General features: G+C 40.9%; 1 protein-coding gene across 1 annotated transcript in view; it reads right to left on the bottom strand.

Moving 5' to 3' along the window:
• LOC121634490 (thyrotropin-releasing hormone-degrading ectoenzyme-like) overlaps positions 1 to 13477 on the bottom strand; it is a 290942-nt gene extending 277465 nt beyond the window's left edge. Inside the window, exon 1 of the mRNA XM_041977162.1 lies at positions 10691 to 13477. Within this exon, the coding sequence (XP_041833096.1) occupies positions 10691 to 11176 (486 nt within the window). The 5' untranslated portion in view covers positions 11177 to 13477. The remainder of the gene's footprint in view (positions 1 to 10690) is intronic.
• Between the last annotated feature and the right edge of the window lie 6220 nt (positions 13478 to 19697).

Below are 19697 nucleotides of genomic sequence, written 5' to 3'. Positions count from 1 at the left end.
TTCAACAGCACCACCTAGACACCAAAAAAATGCCCAAATGAATGGGGCCCCGAAAGTCTACTTCGACGTATGAAGATGAAACTCGGCACACACATGTAACATCCCGAGTCGAGCAAAAAAGTCAATTGAACACATGTTGCCATGGCAACGGGGTGCCCGCCATCTTGGCGTGTACAGCCATTTTTTTTTGCCATTTTTTGCACTTTACACACATCGTATTTGAACGAACTAGTCTGAGGGGATTCATGCGACTGACTCCAAACTTGGTGGGAAGCTTCCTGACAAGTTAGGGACCAAACGCTCCTCAAATCTTTCTAATAGGAAAAGGCGTGTAACCGTGGCAACCGACGGAAAAATGCATTCTCGCCATGAAACACGGTTTGCTCATATCTCCATAGGAATACATGGGAACTGCACCAAAGTAGACAGGATTCATACTTGTCGGGTCCTTAACACATTACAAGACCTGTTGTCATGGCAACATAGCATGTTAGCTAGTATGTTAGCATTGCTAGCAAAAAATGCTAACTAGGTATATATCAACATTTCAGATTCTCAGCTGGACGTTTTACCGTGTTACGTACAATGTTAACAGGTTACCTACCATGCTAGGAAAAGGTGTATGAGACGGGTGGCGGGGTCCAGGACGCTCGGACCCGATGGATGCCCTTGCGGCTTTAATTGTTTTTTGATCCTCTAAAGTTCTTTAAATTCTATGTTAAATGTTTTAGATACATAACCTGATCTTGTTTTTCCATTTTACTGATAAACATTTAAAGTGACCATGTGACTAAATTAACAGTCTGACCACATAATGGTTACAATACATTTTAGTTAATTTATTAGATCTACGTTAGGTGCAAGTGACCCACTGAGCTATAAACCACTGAGCTTAATAAACATCCTTCTTCAAAATGTATAAATTTAGCCAAAATGGATAAAAACCCCATCTGCTGCTGCTGCAAAGGTCTCTCAAACGGGGCTGTGAATACTGGTAAATGCAGTTACTTTTTTTTTTTTTTTCTTTAAATAGACTATGTTGAAACCCTTTTATATATAAAGTTTCACTATCACAATATTTGGTTTCATTTGTTTGATAAACAATGAATAAATAGTTATTTGTTTTTAATATTATCTCATTGCATTATGTGAGTGTGTGTATTCTGCAGGAACGTTCTTTCAGGAGTCTCATTCGACCCATCAGACATTCTCTGAGACGAGACGTGAATAATGGACAGTTATCCTGGTCCGCAGCAGCGGTTACCATGGTAACATTTTTTTTTTTTTCTCTTTTTCCACTTTAATCAAGAATATTCCATGTCTAACATGAAACAAAAATTAATATCATCTCACCTTAACGATGCACGATGGGACCTTTACAGATTTTCCCCAACCAACGGCTAATCCAGCCTCCATCCTGCATCCTACCCGTACTGTACCAGAAAAAAAATACTTGTTTTTTCTAATTTTGACTCGTCTCATCTCTTGTTCCTTCACTTTCTCTCCTTCTTTTCCTCCAATAACATCTTCTTATGTTTCTTTGCTAAATCAGCCACGCTGCACGTTCCAAAGAGCCGGTTGTTTATATCCGTTTGCTGAAATGAAACTCGGCTGCTGCATCCTGCAGCATCCCAGAAGAAAAAGTTGTGAAGTTTTTCAGCCTCAAGACACTGATGGGCAGCAACAGCTACAGAAATCTACATAACGGATGTCATTGTGCCATCAAATAAGTCAGGAACATGGAGTTTTAGGTTTGAAAAGTTACGTAGTGTGTCTTTAAAGTGATTCAGGAGTTCAGGAGTGAATGAGGTCAATACTTTAACCAGATAACAAAAAAAAGACAAGAAAGAAGTTTTAAAGTTGGACTTGACTATGATGATCCTCCTACATGATAACCCAGAATTATAGAAAGATATTATTTATCGGCACCTTCAGAAATGCTGATGATATGCAGCTGAGAATTAGTTTCACATCAAAATGTGAGGATAAAGAGGTACTCTGCAAAACTAACATAGAGGGTTCTTTTGACGAGTTGTAGATAAAAATGTTTTGGTTTAACAGATGATCAAAGTGACCTCTCTCAATGACAAACACAACACAGCATCAACGTGTCGAATCCCCTGGGGAGGAATAAAAATGTCAAGCAAAGAGTCCAAGACCAGCTTATGTCACGAGTAATTTCATAAAACAACAAGCAAATGCAACAAACACTGTTCAATACAAATTCATGATATTCTATTTAGGCGGCCAAAGCTTTTGTTCTCCATGTTCAATTACACTCCCTATTAGCATAGATGTCTCAGTTTTTACATACACAGTAACCATGAAAGTCTCCAAGTTACTTTGGTACCAAGATAATTAATTAAAACCTTGGAGATGCAGAGAAAAATTAAATTTACTTTGGACATGTCATTTTCAAGAATGTGTGAAAATAGCTGAGGGCTTACTGTTGGCTTGGTCTGTATATTATTACTACAACTGTTGGCAAAGCTGTAGACTGGTTACTTTCTTATAAGTAAAGTGGACAGCAAGCATGTGTTTGAGAGCCAGTCTCTTAGCACCATTAGCCTTAAAACAAAATACATTCCATGCACAGCAGCCAATGCTACTTGGTGTGCTGAAGGTTCGTAGGACTGTCCTTCAGGTATGGTCTATAAGTCATCACCTGCCCTGCTTGAAGCCAAACTTCACACAAATGACACACATTACAAGAATTTGAAACATTTTTTTAGGTAGAAATGCTGCTATTATATGGCTCTAATGTACTTTGGTAAAATACGCACTTATGGGTTTAAGCACTTCAGAATGTGGCAAAAGCTCAGTGGTAAACGGGATTTAGTGCCGCCCCTCTCTCCCAGTTCTGTTAGTTGATTACCATTTAATCTTAAATGTGAGTCATAACCCAGTACACGCAGCACTGAGCAAGCTGTGGTCTGAGCAGCAAGGCATGATGGGAACATGGCCTGCAGCAGTAGGAACAGTTGGGGAACCTTTGTGTCTCTCCATTGTCACACATCAGCGATCCTCCATCAATTAAACACAGTGTGTGTCCGAAGCCCTGTGTGTGTGTGTGTGTGTGTGTGTGTGTGTGTGTGTGTGTGTGTGTGTGTGTGTGTGTGTGTGTGTGTGTGTGTGTGTGTTCTCCTTCTCTAATGAAAGGAGTGATCAATATGGAAAGAAAGCCTTCTGATGTGAAGAGGAAACGTTGGGGATTAAAAGGAGGTGTTTCAGGCCTTTTTTTTTCTTCTTTGGATCAGTCAGCAAACAAAAGTGCAACGCTTCAAGATGCCATCAAGGGAATAAGAAAAGGATTTTTAGTTCTGGAGTTTGTTTGGAACTGATCCCAGTTGGGATTTTGAGTGCTCTGCATTGTCACTTTTAAAAACATATCTTTGGAGTCCATATGAAGACTTTCTGGATGACCATCCTCAGCATCCTCCTACTAGCTAGTAAATATTATTTGCTGCTTTTGATGCCGAATCAAGTGGACCAAGTATCGACTTCTTCTGCTGTAATGAAGTGACTTCCACAACACAACAGATTTTTAACAGAATAGAACAGAAAATTTTCTCTCTTTTAGAAAGTATTTCCAAGTCAGATGATTAAAATCTGGATATCTTCTGTGCAGAGTGGTTGAATATTTTATGTGTTTAAAAGGTTTCACTGACAGCTGTGAAAGCATCAGAAGTCTCAAGACCAAACGAAGCTTCTAAAAATGACTTCAACTTGAAAAACCAACATTTACCAACAACTAACACTTGTTGACTGGTCCTTTATGCAAGTATAAAGAATACCAACACATTTCGTAGAAGTTGGATAGAGTCGTGTTTCCATTCTTTCCAACAGATGTAAACTACAGGCAGGACATTGAAATTGTGCAGAATGAGGTTTGACTTCGTCCCACTGAAACAACCACAGACCTCCTAATAATCGATGTCACCTTGATAGTAACATAGCCCTGCATCAGTGGTACCTTCACACATATGAAGTCCTCCATGGACACGGATGTCCCCATACCCTCACAGCTTTCTCTAATAACAGTCTAGATGATATTTTTCATCTTTGGAAGGTATAAGCAGACATCAGTTTTCCCAAAAGCGGCTGAAAACCACAAAACACATGTTCACGTCTTTCTGTCCATCTCAGAGTACATTCAAGTAAGTCTGTGGGACTGCACCGTTTGTTTTGCTTTCACACAGCACTTAACCACCAGAACAACGTCATGCAGTTACAACTACTACTCAGCAGGGATCACCACAAGTAAACAATGGAGCAACACTAAGTTTATGCATTGATTTTACTTTGGTGTTAAAGCCTAATGCCGTTCTTACCAGAATCTGTCCGATATGAGCAGCAGGAGAGGCAGGAAGATATCCACCATGCTGCGTTACAACAAGCTCTGCATCACTTCCTCTCTTTGGTTTACTGGATGGTCTGTTTGCTTTCACACTGCAAGCAAACTGCACAAAGGGCCACCTGCAAGGGAACCAAGACCCCTTGTTTTCAAGCAAACCAGAGTTCACTTTTTTGGTCTGCACCAGAGTTCGAATGGGCATTCACACTGCTTCAAACGAACCAAACTGTCCGTGGAAGTGGACCGGGGTTTGTTTAAAGTGGACCAGACAGTGTGAACGCGCCCTGAGATGAGCTGGTGTACAGAGAACTCTGAATTGTTTCTTCAGAGTTCGTATATGTCTTCCTCCTTGTGTCATCCAATTTCAGATTCCATTTCTGGATGCTGAGGTGGACAGAGGCTGAGTGAAAATGGTTCTCCAAGTTCCTCCTCAGTCCATGTCTCTGCATTGATCATGGTGCAATGATGATTCCTTCTGCAGTGCTGAGGGCCTGAACATTCAACAGTGGTTTCTGTCCTTGGTCTTTCTACTCTAATTTTCTCAGACTACCTGAATCTTTTCCCAATTTTCTGCTCTGTAAATACTGAAAGACCAGAGTTTTTGTTTTATTTTTTTTTTCCAATTTCCAATTTTTTTAACTTATTAATGATTCTCTGATCGAGTTTGGACCAAAGTGGCCCAAAAGACCCATCATTGCTTGGAAAGATTAAGGATTTAATGGATGCTGCTTTTATAACCTATCCTGACACCCTCACTAGTTAATCTGATGATTGGAGAATCTTCCAGAGCCATATTATTGAATAGTCTATAAACTGTTCTGTCTTTGGTCTCTGTGTTCAAATTCTTTCTTTTAAAATCCAATTAAGTTGGTCAAAGATTAGTACTCCCTTTGTAGCTCTGTCTGTTAAATAAAGGTTAATGTTTCAAATGTTTAATAGCATTTTAGAAAACCTATCAGCTTTTCTGGTAAGGCATGACTTGTCCTTATTTCACTGCATGGTGTCAAAAGTTGTGTTAGATCAGTCTACTTTGCTACCAGTCTGATGAGTCCGAGCTCAGAGTTAGTGAAGCCAATGTTTCTTTGAAAGGTTTGGAAACTCATTCATTCAGAGATCATAAATCAAGGTCTATCATTGTTCTCCAGGTAGTCAGAGGCTGCTGAAATAGTCATTTTTAATAAACTAAAGCAAGAATTTTTGTTTAAAAGTAACACACGCTGAAAGCCAAACCTGCCTGACCTGAACAATGACTGAAATGTGAAGTAGAAACCACCTACAGAGCATTAAACTATACAGAAATAGAACAATGTCTCCACTCAGGCTCAAAAAAGGGCTACTTGTTTAACGGTCTTATAATTGTAACGTTCTGAATGAAATCTGTAGCTTGAATATTTTAGGCTCAGTTTGAATTATTTTACTGTGAGGCTGTCATGGTTGTATTTTCCATCAAAATCATACAATGCTGTATTATACGGGCAAGATTAGTGTAGTAAAGCTGCTTACGTGCAGTCTGGATGCACCTTTATGGTCCTTTCAGATCAGCTGACCGATCGATAAAAACATTAAAATTGAAGCGGTGTTAAAATGTCAGCGCAGATTCCTCGCTCTAAGCTCCTCGCCTTCCTTTCTCCTCCATGATTTAAGGGATTGGAACACCCAACGCTCAGAGCTGCAGGACAGGAGAACAAGGACTGAAGGAAGCATAAATTAGAGGAAAATCTCTTCTGCATGTTCATTATCAATGACAGGACCTGAAATAAGTCAAAAAACGAGCAGTCGTTTCGAAATAGTCTGCAGAAATGTTCAATATTCTTTATGAAATGAGTCTTTTCCTTTTTAGATTATTTAAAAAAAAACAAAAGATCTAACTATGAGGAAAAACACACATTTCTTTTCCTCTTCTCTCCCAGCTGCTTCTATTTTTACACATCTTCTTGGTTTCTGGGCTCCAACGTCTTGACAATTTTTCCTTTTCATAATGCATTAACTGTGAGGATACCTTAGGAGACCTGCCTGCCGCCCAACAACACCTCGTAATTCACAGTTTGCTCAGACAGAAACGCAAAGGAGGCTGTAGGGCGTTTAATTGGCCTCTGCCTAAATTAAACAGATTTATCCATCTCTCACATTAGACCAGATGACCGGCATGAAAAAACTCTTGTTGCTCAGAGGGTTTCTTCCACCGCATGCTCATGTCAGGATTTAGGCTGAAACAGCAACTTTGGCGGCTAATTAGCCTCGTTAAAGAAACCTCTGAGGCCAGATCTGGAAATAAACTCCCTTTGTTTGGGTTGTTTTCAACACAGAGCGGACCTCTGGATCCAGGAATTTTGACCAGATTAAAGACTCTACCTCAACAGGCAGAGATATGCGATGTTATGAACTCAGGAAACGGGAACCAAGTAGTTTGGTAGAGCATAAAGTCTGTAGCTGACTGACAGCTTGTGTTGCACCATAACCACACCCAGAGAAATGTACAGCAAACATGGACTATTTACACCAGATTTAACAGAAGATTCATGTGGATATTCCTCCCCCCTCATCATTGTCAATCAAGTACTTTCTCATGCAAGAAACAAAAATAATAATAGTACGTTAAATTTAATGAGCACATTCTACCCTCACAGGAAATAATTTACTGTATAGGTCTGCAGTATTCCTAGAAAAAGTTTCTTTGAAATTGTTGGAAAACATCACAAAGTGACGGAAATAAGTTTTAATCGGGATTAAAGAGGATCACATAGCAACGAGAAGCCCACATTAACACTGGACTGCAACGTGGTTTCACAGTCATAAAAACTAGAACTGTTCAAAAACCTTTACGTCCAGCCAGTGTTGTTTTCTTCAACGATGATGATAACGAATTTATTTCATTGACGAACCTTTTTTTCATGAAAATAAGGAGACGGTGACGAGCTGTGATGACGAAAACATGATGAGACATTTGTTAGATTTCGTTGACGAGACGAGACGAAAATGTTCAAGGGCTGATTGTCCGACATTAAAAATGAACAACATTTCTGCATATTGTGATTGCAATCTGTCAGTCAGCAATGCTGCTGCACCTTGGCCACGCCCACCACCAGACGTGCAGCGTGCACACAGACAAGCAGTTTATTCAGTCATAGATGAATCATGGCGGCAGCATTGACGAAGGGGTTTGGTGGAAGCGATGAAACGATATATGGACATATTTTAACTATAATCCATCATAATTTCACTGGCAGACCAGGTCAAGTTGAGCATGTGTTCTTCATCCACTGCTCATATTTTGGGCATGTGTATGTTCAGGGTGGAGTATTGCACTTCAGAAAATTCTCAGAAATAAAGCCACAGTTACCAAAGTAAGGAAGTTGTTGCTCTTTGCTTTTTTGGAGTAATTGATTCCACAGTTAGCACTTTATCTGTGCGATGCTTAACCCGAAGTAGATCAGAAAGTATTTGCTGTTGATTGGGAAACCTTCTAAGTCTAAAAGCATTCCTTTTAATTTTGTAATTATTGATGAAAATAACCAAACAACAAGCTCACAATGTGTTGCTATATGTGGAACTTATAGATCTGCTATTTTCTTGTGTGACATTTTTGTATGATGACGTAGGGCATCAATTCATGAAAAAAGGTGAAATATAGAAATTAAAGGTTTCTGCTCAACATGTTTAGTTCTATGTAATATTTTCTTTGACACATTAAAGCCACAGACACAAACATCTAAATGGTCAAACCGTGTTAAACAATTTTGCGACTTAAAGTCAGGTTTTTCCTACAGAGGCAGCAGCATGTTTTCTGTTACGTTTCTTTACGTTTTGCCTGGTTTTTCTGTCCAGTTGTTGCTGCTGTTTTCCTTCCGTTGTATCTTTTCTCCTCTTTCTTCTTACTCTCCCACTTCCTTTGTTTCCTCATCAGGCGTCAATGGGAGCTTTAATCCATTAAGATCCCTTTGGCAAGGCTTGGGAGCAACACGGCATTCAGAGCATCATTCTGCTTGCTATGACGGTGGACAGGAACTCCTTGTCCATCACAAAGGGTGACAAAGGAGTGACGATGTTTACGATACTAAAGATTCCTTCCTTTGGATTTTGGAAAATTCAACCTGCTTTCATCATTCATGGACCTTACATTCTTATGTGGTAGAAAAAACGACTACCAAAGCAGACCACTGGGAAAGCAGGAGCTTCAAGTCACCTCAACAGGATCTCATATTAGTGTATTTGTCTCAGTAAATGTCATGTTTTCAGTTCAGCTCTGACATTCAACCATAAACTGATTGATGCTGATGCCAAATACTATAAGATCCACCATTACCCAACACGAAACCTGCAGTTTTTTTAATGTTTTGTGAGGACAAAAAATAGTAAAAACATGGCCAGCAGTAAGCTCTCAGCACCAACCCAAACACAATGAGCTTGACTGTCAAACCTAATACTCAAAAATCAGACTTCTTTTAGCTGATTTAAGAAATTTCATGAAATCAGATTTAACTGAATAAAGCTAGCAGAACGACACCGTTAACCCAGGTTGCTCCATCTTCTCCTTTAATTAGGCAACATTTACCAGCACCAGCCGACTGCATATCAGTGAGCTTATGTTGACATTTTTTTCCATGGACTTTTTGTTTTAAGAGGAATACGAAAGAATCCAGTAATTCTGAAACCCTTCATCATATTTTCTGGGTGAAACGAACAAAAAGCATCACCCTGCTTTATATTCAGTCCGTGGAAAAAGTGTGTTGATGAGCTCTGATCTGCTGACTGACGGTCGTGTGCCGAGGTCCGACACCAAAACCATTCCTGATGCAACTTCCTGAAACTGTCTCAAAAGGAATGAATGTTATAAATGCCAAGAGTCCAAATTCCAGTTATTTTTAGATTAAAATAAAAAACTGGTGAAGTCTGTTGTCACCAGCTTCAACGTAAAATAGATGCTGCTGGGGTGGTATTTCAGGCGTCTCTCTAAGGTTAAACCCTTCCTTTCTAGGAGTGACTTGGAGCCAGTTGATGCTTTTTTAACCTCCTGGTTGGATTACAGCAACTTTCTGTTAACAGGAATTAACCAGTTAGTACAAATGCAGCTTTAACAGGTACAAAGAAACAAGAGTGCATCACTCCGGTGTTAGCCTCATTGCACTGCCTTCCTTTCTATTTTAGGCTTCATTTTAAAGTTCTTTTCGTTGTTTTTAAGTCTCTGAATGGTCTTGCGCCTGCATATAGCTCAGCTTGCTGCACCTCTACGCACCTTCTCCTTCAAACCGCTCTGCTGGCCAGATGTTGCTGCGGATTTCTAAATCACAAAGGAAAATAAGAGGCAATCAAGCTTTTTCTTGTGTTGCCCTAAAGCTCTGGAACAAGCTTCCACTGCACATAAGACGAACTCCCTCGGTTTGTAAATCTCATTTGAAAACACACTTGTTCATTGGCTTTTAGATTGACACGGCTTTTACAGTCTATTAAAATTATATTGTATCCTTACTGTTTTTAGTGTTTCTACTAGTTGTGGAGTCTTGTGTCTTATTTCTGTCCCGTGTTTCAGCTGTTGTGCAGCACTTTGGTCAACCACGTGTGGTTTATTGAAGCGCCATATTAATGAAAATACGAAAAAGAGAATATTTCCCATGACACAAAAGCAGATCAACAGATTTGAGAAAGTTTCTTAACCTTCTGCAACAGAGTTGTTGTTTAACAGCTGATCTAAAACTTAGATTTCATTATTTTTTCTGCTACAATTCTGGTGAAACTAAATATTTAGACTCTTTTAATCATGAGCTTCTAACAGAAGCAGAAAGGTGGATACAAAATGGGACAAGTCCAAACTTTCCAACCAAACTGGATCACGTAGGGTTTCATTTTACAGTTGCTGCTTAATATTTCCAATTTACTGGTACAATCAACTACACATCACTGGGGTAGAGAAACTGTTTCATAGACCAGATAGAAAAAATGTAAAGTTAAGTGATTCTTGTCAGTGCTGGTCCTGTCTTTCTCCTCTCCTTGATCCTTTGAAGATTTTCCATATATCTATATACATATATGAGTTAGATGAGTTATCTAGAAACCTGTTGTGCTGCCTTCTCAGCCAGGTTCCTTCTGAAAAGAGATTTCTAATCTCTGAGGTTTTTATCTGCTTAAAAAAAAGGAGAAATTAAAATTTTCAAGGATGCTTTTTTTAGTTCTCATCCAAAACTTTAGCGAGTTAATCAAATGTTGGAAAACTTAAAAAATTTGCAGTAAAAATTGACTTTGGACAATTTTCTCATCAGTCTGACCCTATCCTCTAATACTTGACATGTAACAGGTAATATTTAGTTTCTACCTCCTCTACAACCACTCATAGAAACGTACCTCGAGGCGATCAGCGTGCAGCACGATGAACCGGGTGGCGTTGACGCACTCCAGCTCAATGCTGACCTCTCCAGAGAAGGTGAAGTTGTCCATGTAGACGGCGAGCCGCAGGTCGTAATGCCGCGGCCTCACCGACCCCGGGAGCCGGGAGTTTCTCCATGGCTGGACAGCCTCCTCGTCCCCTCTCTCCCCCATCCTCTCTCCTCTGCTCCCGTTCAGCTTTCCAGACCCTCTGGAACCCATCTCCCCAGTCGCTCCGGTGCGATCTCGCTCGCCACAGTCTTCAAAGCGGATGCTGAGCACCACGGCGACCGCGGTGACAATGATGAGGGTGAGGATGGACAGGGCAAAGCCCAGTACCAGACGCTTGTGCACTGTGATGTGGCGCTCTGTGGTTCGAGGCCGAACCACCACCGACTCGGCCCACTGGTCCGACAGGCCACGACCGTTCCTCATGGCACCGGGGCTGCTGTCGTTTAATCCCATTTAGCTCTAAATATCCCTCAACCTACAAGCCCAGAGTCTGATTAAAAAGAAGAAGAAAACTTGTTCAGAGTCGTTTGTTTGGATCCTTTTAAAGGTTCCACTTCTCAGACTGTGCTGCTCCAACTCCAGCAGTTACATCTGAGGAAGCCTGAACTCTGACCTCGCTGCTGTCGCTGCACCGTCATCAACGTCCTTCAGCTCCGACTCCAGGTGGAAAGTCAACACCGCGTCACTTCTTACATTTCAGGCAACAAAACTGACAAACCAGAAAGGATGAGATGGTCGTGTGCATTTTGGTTTAGCGGCGAGGAGAAAATCAATGCTGCATGGCTCGATTACAAGTGTACGGGGGAGAGAGGGAGAGGAAGAAGAGCGGGAGGAGGAGGCATGCTGTTGAGGATGTGGCTATACAGTGAGCGTACCATCCACACACTTTCACAGGAAATCAGCTGGTTAAGCTAAACTCTAAACCTCCACAGACCAAACAGAGGTAGGAATAAAGCATTGCATGCAGACAAAAACAAGCTAAATTTAGCTGGATTTCCTTGCAGATTTTGCTTTAAAATCCCTGCAAGAATCATAGAAATCTGAAGTCTGAACTTCAGGAATTGTCAGTTTAGCTACATACCTCTTCTAAAACTAGCGCAGGTGAGATAAAGCTGCAGGTTTATTGTCCCCAGGTGGTTTTGAAGTTAATTTGTTCTGAGTTAAAGCTCCTCCAGAGCTGCACTAAAGCATAAATAAAGCCCTTTAGGAAGTCTTAGGGGATTAATATTTTGATGGAGCTGGAGATAAGAAAACCTTGCAGAACATTAAAAGAGCCGGGTTTGGAGTCTAAACTAAAATTAAGTCAACACAAAATACAATCTGCAATTAATTATCACCATCTACTAACATTTCTGCTTGGTTATATTAGAATAAATCATAGTTTTGCATTATTCCATTCATGTTAGATTTTTTTGTTTATTTTCACCAAGTTTGTTGGTTCTGTGAGATGTTACTGGTTAGAAATTATGTCTAATAGGGATAATAATTCCACAACTACAGTCTATGTTCCTCTCACTGCCTGTCTTCAGGGGGTTAAGTGGATAATTTACAGCCAGCATGTGGGTTTATTTCACCGTGGAGGAGATCATTCATTCGAGTAGTCTACAAGGTCTAAACGATCCCCGCTTTCCGCCTCGTGTGGCTGATGGATTAAAACTGGATTAAAACTGATTGATATCCGGGGAATGCATTGATTTAATAAATGCCAATCTGAGGGGCAACAGAGCCGGAAAAAGGAGGTGAAAATCCTGTTTTTATAACCTGAAAATCAGTCGTTCCCTTTAATTAGATCAGTCAGAAATTAATGATGAAGGTTATCCAGTCGTTAATGGTTACTGGAGACTTTCAAGCTGCTCCTCCGGTAACTTCTCCCCCCCTCCCCTCCCCTCCGCCGTTTGGAAACGATCCCCGTGTTGGATGCTGACGGGGGTCGATCCCTCGGGATCGGTAAAACCTTTCCGGGCGTCGATTATCAGCCTTTTGACGCGAGGAGATCTCCGTTCACGGTCCAATAAATAAATAAATAAATGAACACCTGCCGTATACCTGCGTTTCTTTCTTTTACGAGCTATATGGTGGAAAAAGGCTGAGATTACCGTCGGGCACCCGCCGCCAAGTCCATCCGGGACTGTCCCGGGATCCGTTAAAACCGTTAAAGCCCGTCAGAAAGAAAGCCGTTACAGAAGTTGCTGAGGAAAACAAAAATATAGAAATCCGTGAATGATCTGTCAAAGCACCGGGAATCCGCTGCAACAATCACATGGAGTTCCCTTCAAAGACCGTCGGGGATCAGTCCCGACACGGACCGGTCCGGTCTAATACCTGGAATGGGTTAAATAATAATTCAAAGAAAGTATAAATCCCTCATCGCCAGTAATTAAAGACAAAACACCGGAGGTGAGTTTCATTTCTTTCAGGAAAGCTCCGTTAGTGATCCAATATACCAACAAATCCATCCACAAATCCACGGAGTCCACAAAAAGAGCTGGACCGTGTCAAGCGGCGTTTTTATCTTTTCCTCCCGGGTAAACGCCAGGCACGAGCCCCTCCGGTTCTCCCTTAATAAACAGGATCCTCCTGAACTTTTTAAACCCCCGGAGAGCTCCTCTCTCCCTCTGCTCCTACTGATGATGATGACGGTGATGATGATGATGGCGCTGACGCTGATGACTGTGATGATGAAGCTCTCCTGTTCAGCATCCTTCTAGCTACCGGAGAGGAAGAGGAATGTTTTGAGGAAGAATGTCGCGGCGCCCGCTCAGCTGTGAGTGCGCTCGCGGTGGTGCCCGAGCACGAGCTGCTGCTCCAACCGAGAGGCACGAGCTAACCAAGTGAGAGGTGTGTGTGTGAGAGAGAGAGAGAGAGGGGAGGGGGGGCGTTGGTAGGTGAGAAACAGCGCGCATAAAACTGCATTTAAATTCTACTAAATTCTACTGGACGAAGTCCAAACCACAAAGAAGCATAGATCAAGTGATTCCGATTTTTCTTTCTTTCTTTTTTTTTATGCAGAGATCTTATTTTTTAAACGCTGTGTATGTACCTTTTTACTTCAACGGACTCTTAATTCACTTCTTTGTTTCAGTTACTTTTAAAGTTAATTACATGTACTTGTTCTTTGTAGCTGGATCTTTGTAAGATTAGAGTACCGTGCAAAGGTCTTGAGTCACCCCTCATTTATATATTTCTGGGAAATTGGATATTGTTGAAACATGCAAATACACAATCTCAATTCCAAAAAAGTGACCTGCAAAATGTAAATAAAACCACAACATATAGATTTACTACTCTCATCAACCCATATTTTATTCCCTGTAGAACATAAAGGACATATCATATGTTGAGACTGAGACATTTTTCTATTTGATAAAATATGAGCTTATTGTAAATCTGTAACAAGTTGGAACAGCAGCAGCAAAAGGCTGGAAAAGTAACTGGTGCAAATCAAAAACAACTGGAGGAGCATTTAAAAACAAATAAGGTTAATTTGGAACAGGTCAGAAACATAAAAGAAGCATTTCAAAGAAGCAGAATCTCTTAGATGCAAAGATGGACAGAAGTTTCTCAATCTGAGACAGCACTGGCTCCAAAAATAAGAACAATTTAGGAAAAATGATCCTCAATGCAAATACTTTTAGGACCCAACCATCTACAGTGTAAAATATCAAAAGATTCAGAGAATCAGGAGGAATCTGTTGCTTAAAAACCAGATATAATTCTCTACTGGAAACCATTGCATGGACCCAGGAAGACTTCTAGAAATCACTGTCTGTGACCACAGTTCACCCTGAAATCCACAAAAGCAGGATAAAACTCTTATCTTTCAAAAGAAGAAGCCATACAGTAGTAGCGGTTTAAAAGTTCCCCTGTTTCCATGATGGGTCCTTGACTGGTTCTTGACTGGTCCTTGACTGGTCCTTGACTGGTCCTTGACTGATCCTTGGCCGATCCTTCACAGGTCTGCGGGGGTAATGTAATCCCCCGCAATGACGTCGTCAGCGAGGCTCTGCCCCTAAGCAGCCCAAGTAAAAAAACAGCTGCAATCCCTCTTTTGTCCACGGGGAGGAGCAGTGATTTGATCTTGCTGCTCTCTAAACAGTTTATAATGAGCTGTGTCGCTCATTTGTTGCATTTTTGCCAACATTTAAAAAATGATTTGATTTGAAAATGGCGTCAAATAAATGTATCAAAAAAGCCAACATGTGTAGCTAATGGTGTTATGAGGCAAAGCACAACCTCCTCAAGTCGGCTAAGTGGTGAATGTCACTAGCAGCGAGCTTTCTAAACATCCCGAGGAGCGCTGCCAGCGGTCATTTGACTGCAATGTAAGTTATTCACAGTGGGGGTTGATACAGCTGCTGCATAACTGAATATTGACAAAATCATAACGTAATATCGGCAGGTAAAAATAACATAATACTGATAATGTGTAAAGCAGGGATCACAAAAGTCCGGACCCAGCCCAACCTATATTCTGAATTAGGCCTCAAAGTGCTATTATCCTAAGTAGATAAGTAAATAAATGGTTTATACTGTGAAATGAAGTGTCCCTGGATTTTATTCATAGCGATCTAGTGATAAAACGTGATAAAACGTCATACAGCTGTGTCTCAGCGGTGGGACAGCTGCCTGCCCGCTGTCTGAAGCAGGCACATGCGCAAAGGCTGGTAGGAATGACAGGAACCAGCAGCCTATCATCACACAGGGTTTGTGATCTTACAGCCAATCAGAAGCAGAGTAGGGCGGCCATTTATTACAACTCCATAGCCGTGATATACGACAGTTTGGTTGAGAAAGAGTCTCCCTGAGCGGCTCTGTGGAAGTTTAGACGTGCTAAACTGCTCGTAAATATTGATGTGTTTACTTTTCCAAACAAGTAAGCAGGTAAAACTATAGACAACAACTATATAATAAAAGTCCTAAAATACCAGGTTCAGCCGTTTAGTTTTTAATACACTATAAGCATGATAGCATGACTGGCGGTCATCAAAAGACCGCTGGCGGCGCTTCCAGTGTTTAACACTAGAAAACCCAGAGATTTCTTATCCCTCTACCATGCCCAGAGTACAACCAAAAGGCTGCCCGGTTTGAAATTAACAATTCAATGGCCAACAATTGGCACCTTTACATTTGTAAACACAGCCATTACCTGCCCTTAGCTGTTCAAGCATACTCCTTGGGGGGAGGAGTGTGCTTGAAAAGAGCCTTGTGGACTGTGCTGTATAGTTTCACTCACCACAAACGGTATTTGTGCTTTTGACCATTTCTCACATTTTCATGTACCCTTTATTGAGCATTGGTCATGTGAGTTTTCATCGTCATCACACTATTGTACGCCCAGCTTGCTTTCAAGTGAGAGATTATCACGTTTCTGTTTCCACAAAGGCAAGAAGGAAAGCATAATCAAGTATTTCAAATGAGAGATAATTACATTCCTTTTGACCTGGGAACAGAAAAGCAAAATCAATTTAATGTTCCTCACTTCCTAATATGGTGCAACAAGGTTCACAGTCCTCAATGTTTTTAGTAAAAAAAAAAAAAAATTAAAAAACACCTTACTAACAGGGTGGAATGGAACATAACAGAGTGGAACAGAATATAACAGGGTGGAAAATATTTGTTCCCAATTCCAAATAAAAACGCTTCAATGGCCAGATGATCAGCAATGAATAAAGATATTTCTACAGTGATCCAGATTTTTTGTTTGTTGTTTTTTTTGTTTTACATTTTAGATTTTGTAAGAGATGGGTGTGTTTTAACAACAGCAGTTTTATCCGTGACTTTAATCGATAATTATTATCATTATCCAGTGTATAAAAATGTTGGTGTAAAAACGCCAAAGATAGATAAGCATGATGCTGAACTTCGTGGTCTTAGCTCCTGGTTTGGTGTGTCTTGTTCTGTTTATTATCATTCTGAAAGGTATACCAAGTTGGCTAAATTCCTCAACATTCGCACTTGCTCCATAAAATTACCATCTCCAAGGCTCCTCCACCACCACTTTGACTATGGATTGATAAGTAAATGAGCCGCAGTTTTGTAATTGTTGCATTGTCAAAACAGTTCTGTTAGTGTTGTCACACAAAATTCAGTAGACTAGTTGGTTCCTATGCAGTGAATTTACATGTTATTACAAAAATACACAATAATAAAATAGGCAAGTGGCAAGATTAGAATAATGTTATAAGTTCTGCGCAAAGACTCCTTTTTCATTTTCCAAAACAAAACTGACATAAACAATCTTGAAAAAAATGTGCACGTAGGCTATGAGGAAAGAATGAATGCAATGAAGTAGGGACTGGTTGAATAAACACGGTTTAACTGGACGCCTAAGCGAGCGCATTGCAGGATGGCTCCAGATTTTATCGTCAAATGGTTCCAGGTCAACCAAGTCCGAACTGCTTAGAGCAGAGTCCTGCACGGTTCCGTTTTGCTACGCATACCTGCTCTAACCCGTTAGAATGACTCCCGAACCCGACTCGTCACCAATGTATTTATTCCATTTAAATCCGAACCAGACTGATGTTTAACCCGCGACCCGAGCCATTAACGCATCATTGCCATGCTGCACCGCTTCTTTTCCATTATTATAGCCTATTGTTGTTTTATCATTGTGTTAATCTAAAACACATAGATAGCCTATGAATGTTTATTTTAAGCTTGCTCAACATTTTTAAAACAGCTTTATATTCCTCTGACTGAACCATTTCAGAGTGAAGACTAAACCAGACCAGTGTGTTTTATTTTGCCACTGAGAGGGTATTTATAATAGGCTACTCGGAGATTGCTGTGCTTTAACAAAATGTAATCCACCTTTCCTGGCAGCAGCTGTGTTCTCCGTTCCTGGACTACAAATCCGGCGGCAGAAAACTCTGCTGCGCAAATACCAGCGTAAAATAAACTTTCATATATTTTCTCTGTGTTGTTGTAGTATATTCAGATGATAAAACAACAATATAATAAAAAAGAAGACTTGGAAGGAGGAACAGCGGTGCAGTAGGCTATGGCACACGTTAACGTTAAAAAGCACACTGCTTGTTGTAAATACTTGGTTTATGCTTTAAGAGGTAAATATTTTGGTTAACATGTTGAAGAAATATCGTTGTTTCTTTTTTCATCTCTTGCTATGCTATTGAATTTGGCAACATTAACATGGAAATTCACTGCATTAGGACCGACTAGCCTACTGAATTTCTGGTAGCATGACAACACAAACTGGACTCGTTTGACCACTCTTACCCAATGTGCAACAATCACAAAACTGGGTCACTTGTTCAGCTGCCTCATTGCGGCTCATTTACGTATCAATCCACAGTCAAAGTGGTGGTGGAGGAGCCTAAGAGATGGTAATTTTCTGGAGCAAGTGCGAATGTTGAAGAAGGCGCATGTTCAAGTTGGGGGCTGCATACAGTACCTTTTGGAATGGTAATCAGAGCGTGTCGGGGAATAGCCCACCTGGAGGGGTGACGTAATCGGGATTCCCGGCGAGCAGGAAGTCGCAGCACAGCAAGTGTTGGATGTCCCCCCGCGATTAGACACATTGAAGTGGAAGAAATTTTCTCCGATCCTGCGTGGGGCTTTTATCTGTCGCCCTGTCTTCTTATGGAGGTGAAATAAATAATATGAGAATAAAATAACCCTTCCTAGCTACCTCAAACAGATTCTGTGTTGCTTGATCCAAATCTGATTTGTCTATGTTAAAAATGCTAATATTAAAAGATTAATCAGTATGATAAATACATCCTATTGAGAATAGAGCTAGGGGCTGTGATCCAGTATTTGAAAGGTTTTATTAACCTACTAGCATTCATTTCTGAATAAAACAATTGGCAGCGCACAAGCATGTTACAATTTCACATTCCACGTCAAACGATGATTATGTATTAAGTTTTATGCATTTTTATGAATTGTGACTGGCCATCAGAGGTGCTTTGAGTGGCGCCTCTGCCGGTCAGTGTAAATTCAGATAAAATCTGACAGACTACGGGCGATGAGAAGTCTGTGAGAGAAGCGCCATCTTCTGGGTCTACCCTATATTACAAGGAATGGGTGGAGTTTGATTAAAACATCGACACTCCCAGGAGAAGGAGGGGGCCTCTCTGGCGGCTGGAAGTTGGAAGGCAGCTGGCTGGAACTGGAATGGAACTGGGCTGGAAGCCAGCAGGTATTCGGCTGGCTTTCAGCTTGGATGGGAACTTTTAAACCGCTACTACTGTATGTGAACAGGATCCAGAAACAGCGCCGTCTTCTTTAGACTAAAACATATTTAAAATGGTCTGAGGCAAAGCGGAAAACTGTTCTGTGGTCAGATGAATGAAAATGTGAAATTCTTTTTGGAAAGCATGAACGCCGTGTCCAGAAGCCCATTTATGCTCCCGTACGTACATAAATAGCAACGTCCGTTTCAAAAGTTGTCATATGTCGCCATCCTCATACTTCCATGCATGTTTTTTTTGTGTGTGTGTGTGTGTTGCCATGGTTGTTAAACCAATTCCTCCACCAGAGGAGTTCACTCCGACCAGCCGACGTAAGTTTCAGACAGCATTTAGCAGCAGTATTGCGTCGCTATAAAGTTGTTTCCAATAGCCCAACACGCTCTAAACACTCATATATAGTCTTTCTTTAAAAGCTTGGGCAATTTATTTTCATTTTTATTATTCTTCAGCTTTTCTGTTCCCTTCCTGATTCTCTTCTTCTTCTCTGATTTGTTTCTTTCACTGGTGGCATGTCAGCTATTCTGCTCAGCACTGCCATCGTGATTTCCGATGATATTGCTCCATCAACTGTGTCAAGCAACAGATAGCTAAGCTCCCTGAAAACGGACCAAATTATGTGCGTAACCGACGGAGAAGATGGACAAAACTGTCTGTCGGTCTGTGTATCTGTCTTCTGCGTCGAGCACAAATAAAGAGGAGAGTGAGCATCCAGCTTGTTATCAGTGGACAGGTGAGAAGCTTGCATCTCTGATGGTATGGGG

Source organism: Melanotaenia boesemani, chromosome 23 (assembly GCF_017639745.1).
Source record: "Melanotaenia boesemani isolate fMelBoe1 chromosome 23, fMelBoe1.pri, whole genome shotgun sequence".
NCBI lineage: Eukaryota > Metazoa > Chordata > Actinopteri > Atheriniformes > Melanotaeniidae > Melanotaenia > Melanotaenia boesemani.
The sequence above is the reverse complement of the archived record's forward strand: the minus strand, read 5'-3'. Positions and strand labels throughout refer to the sequence as shown.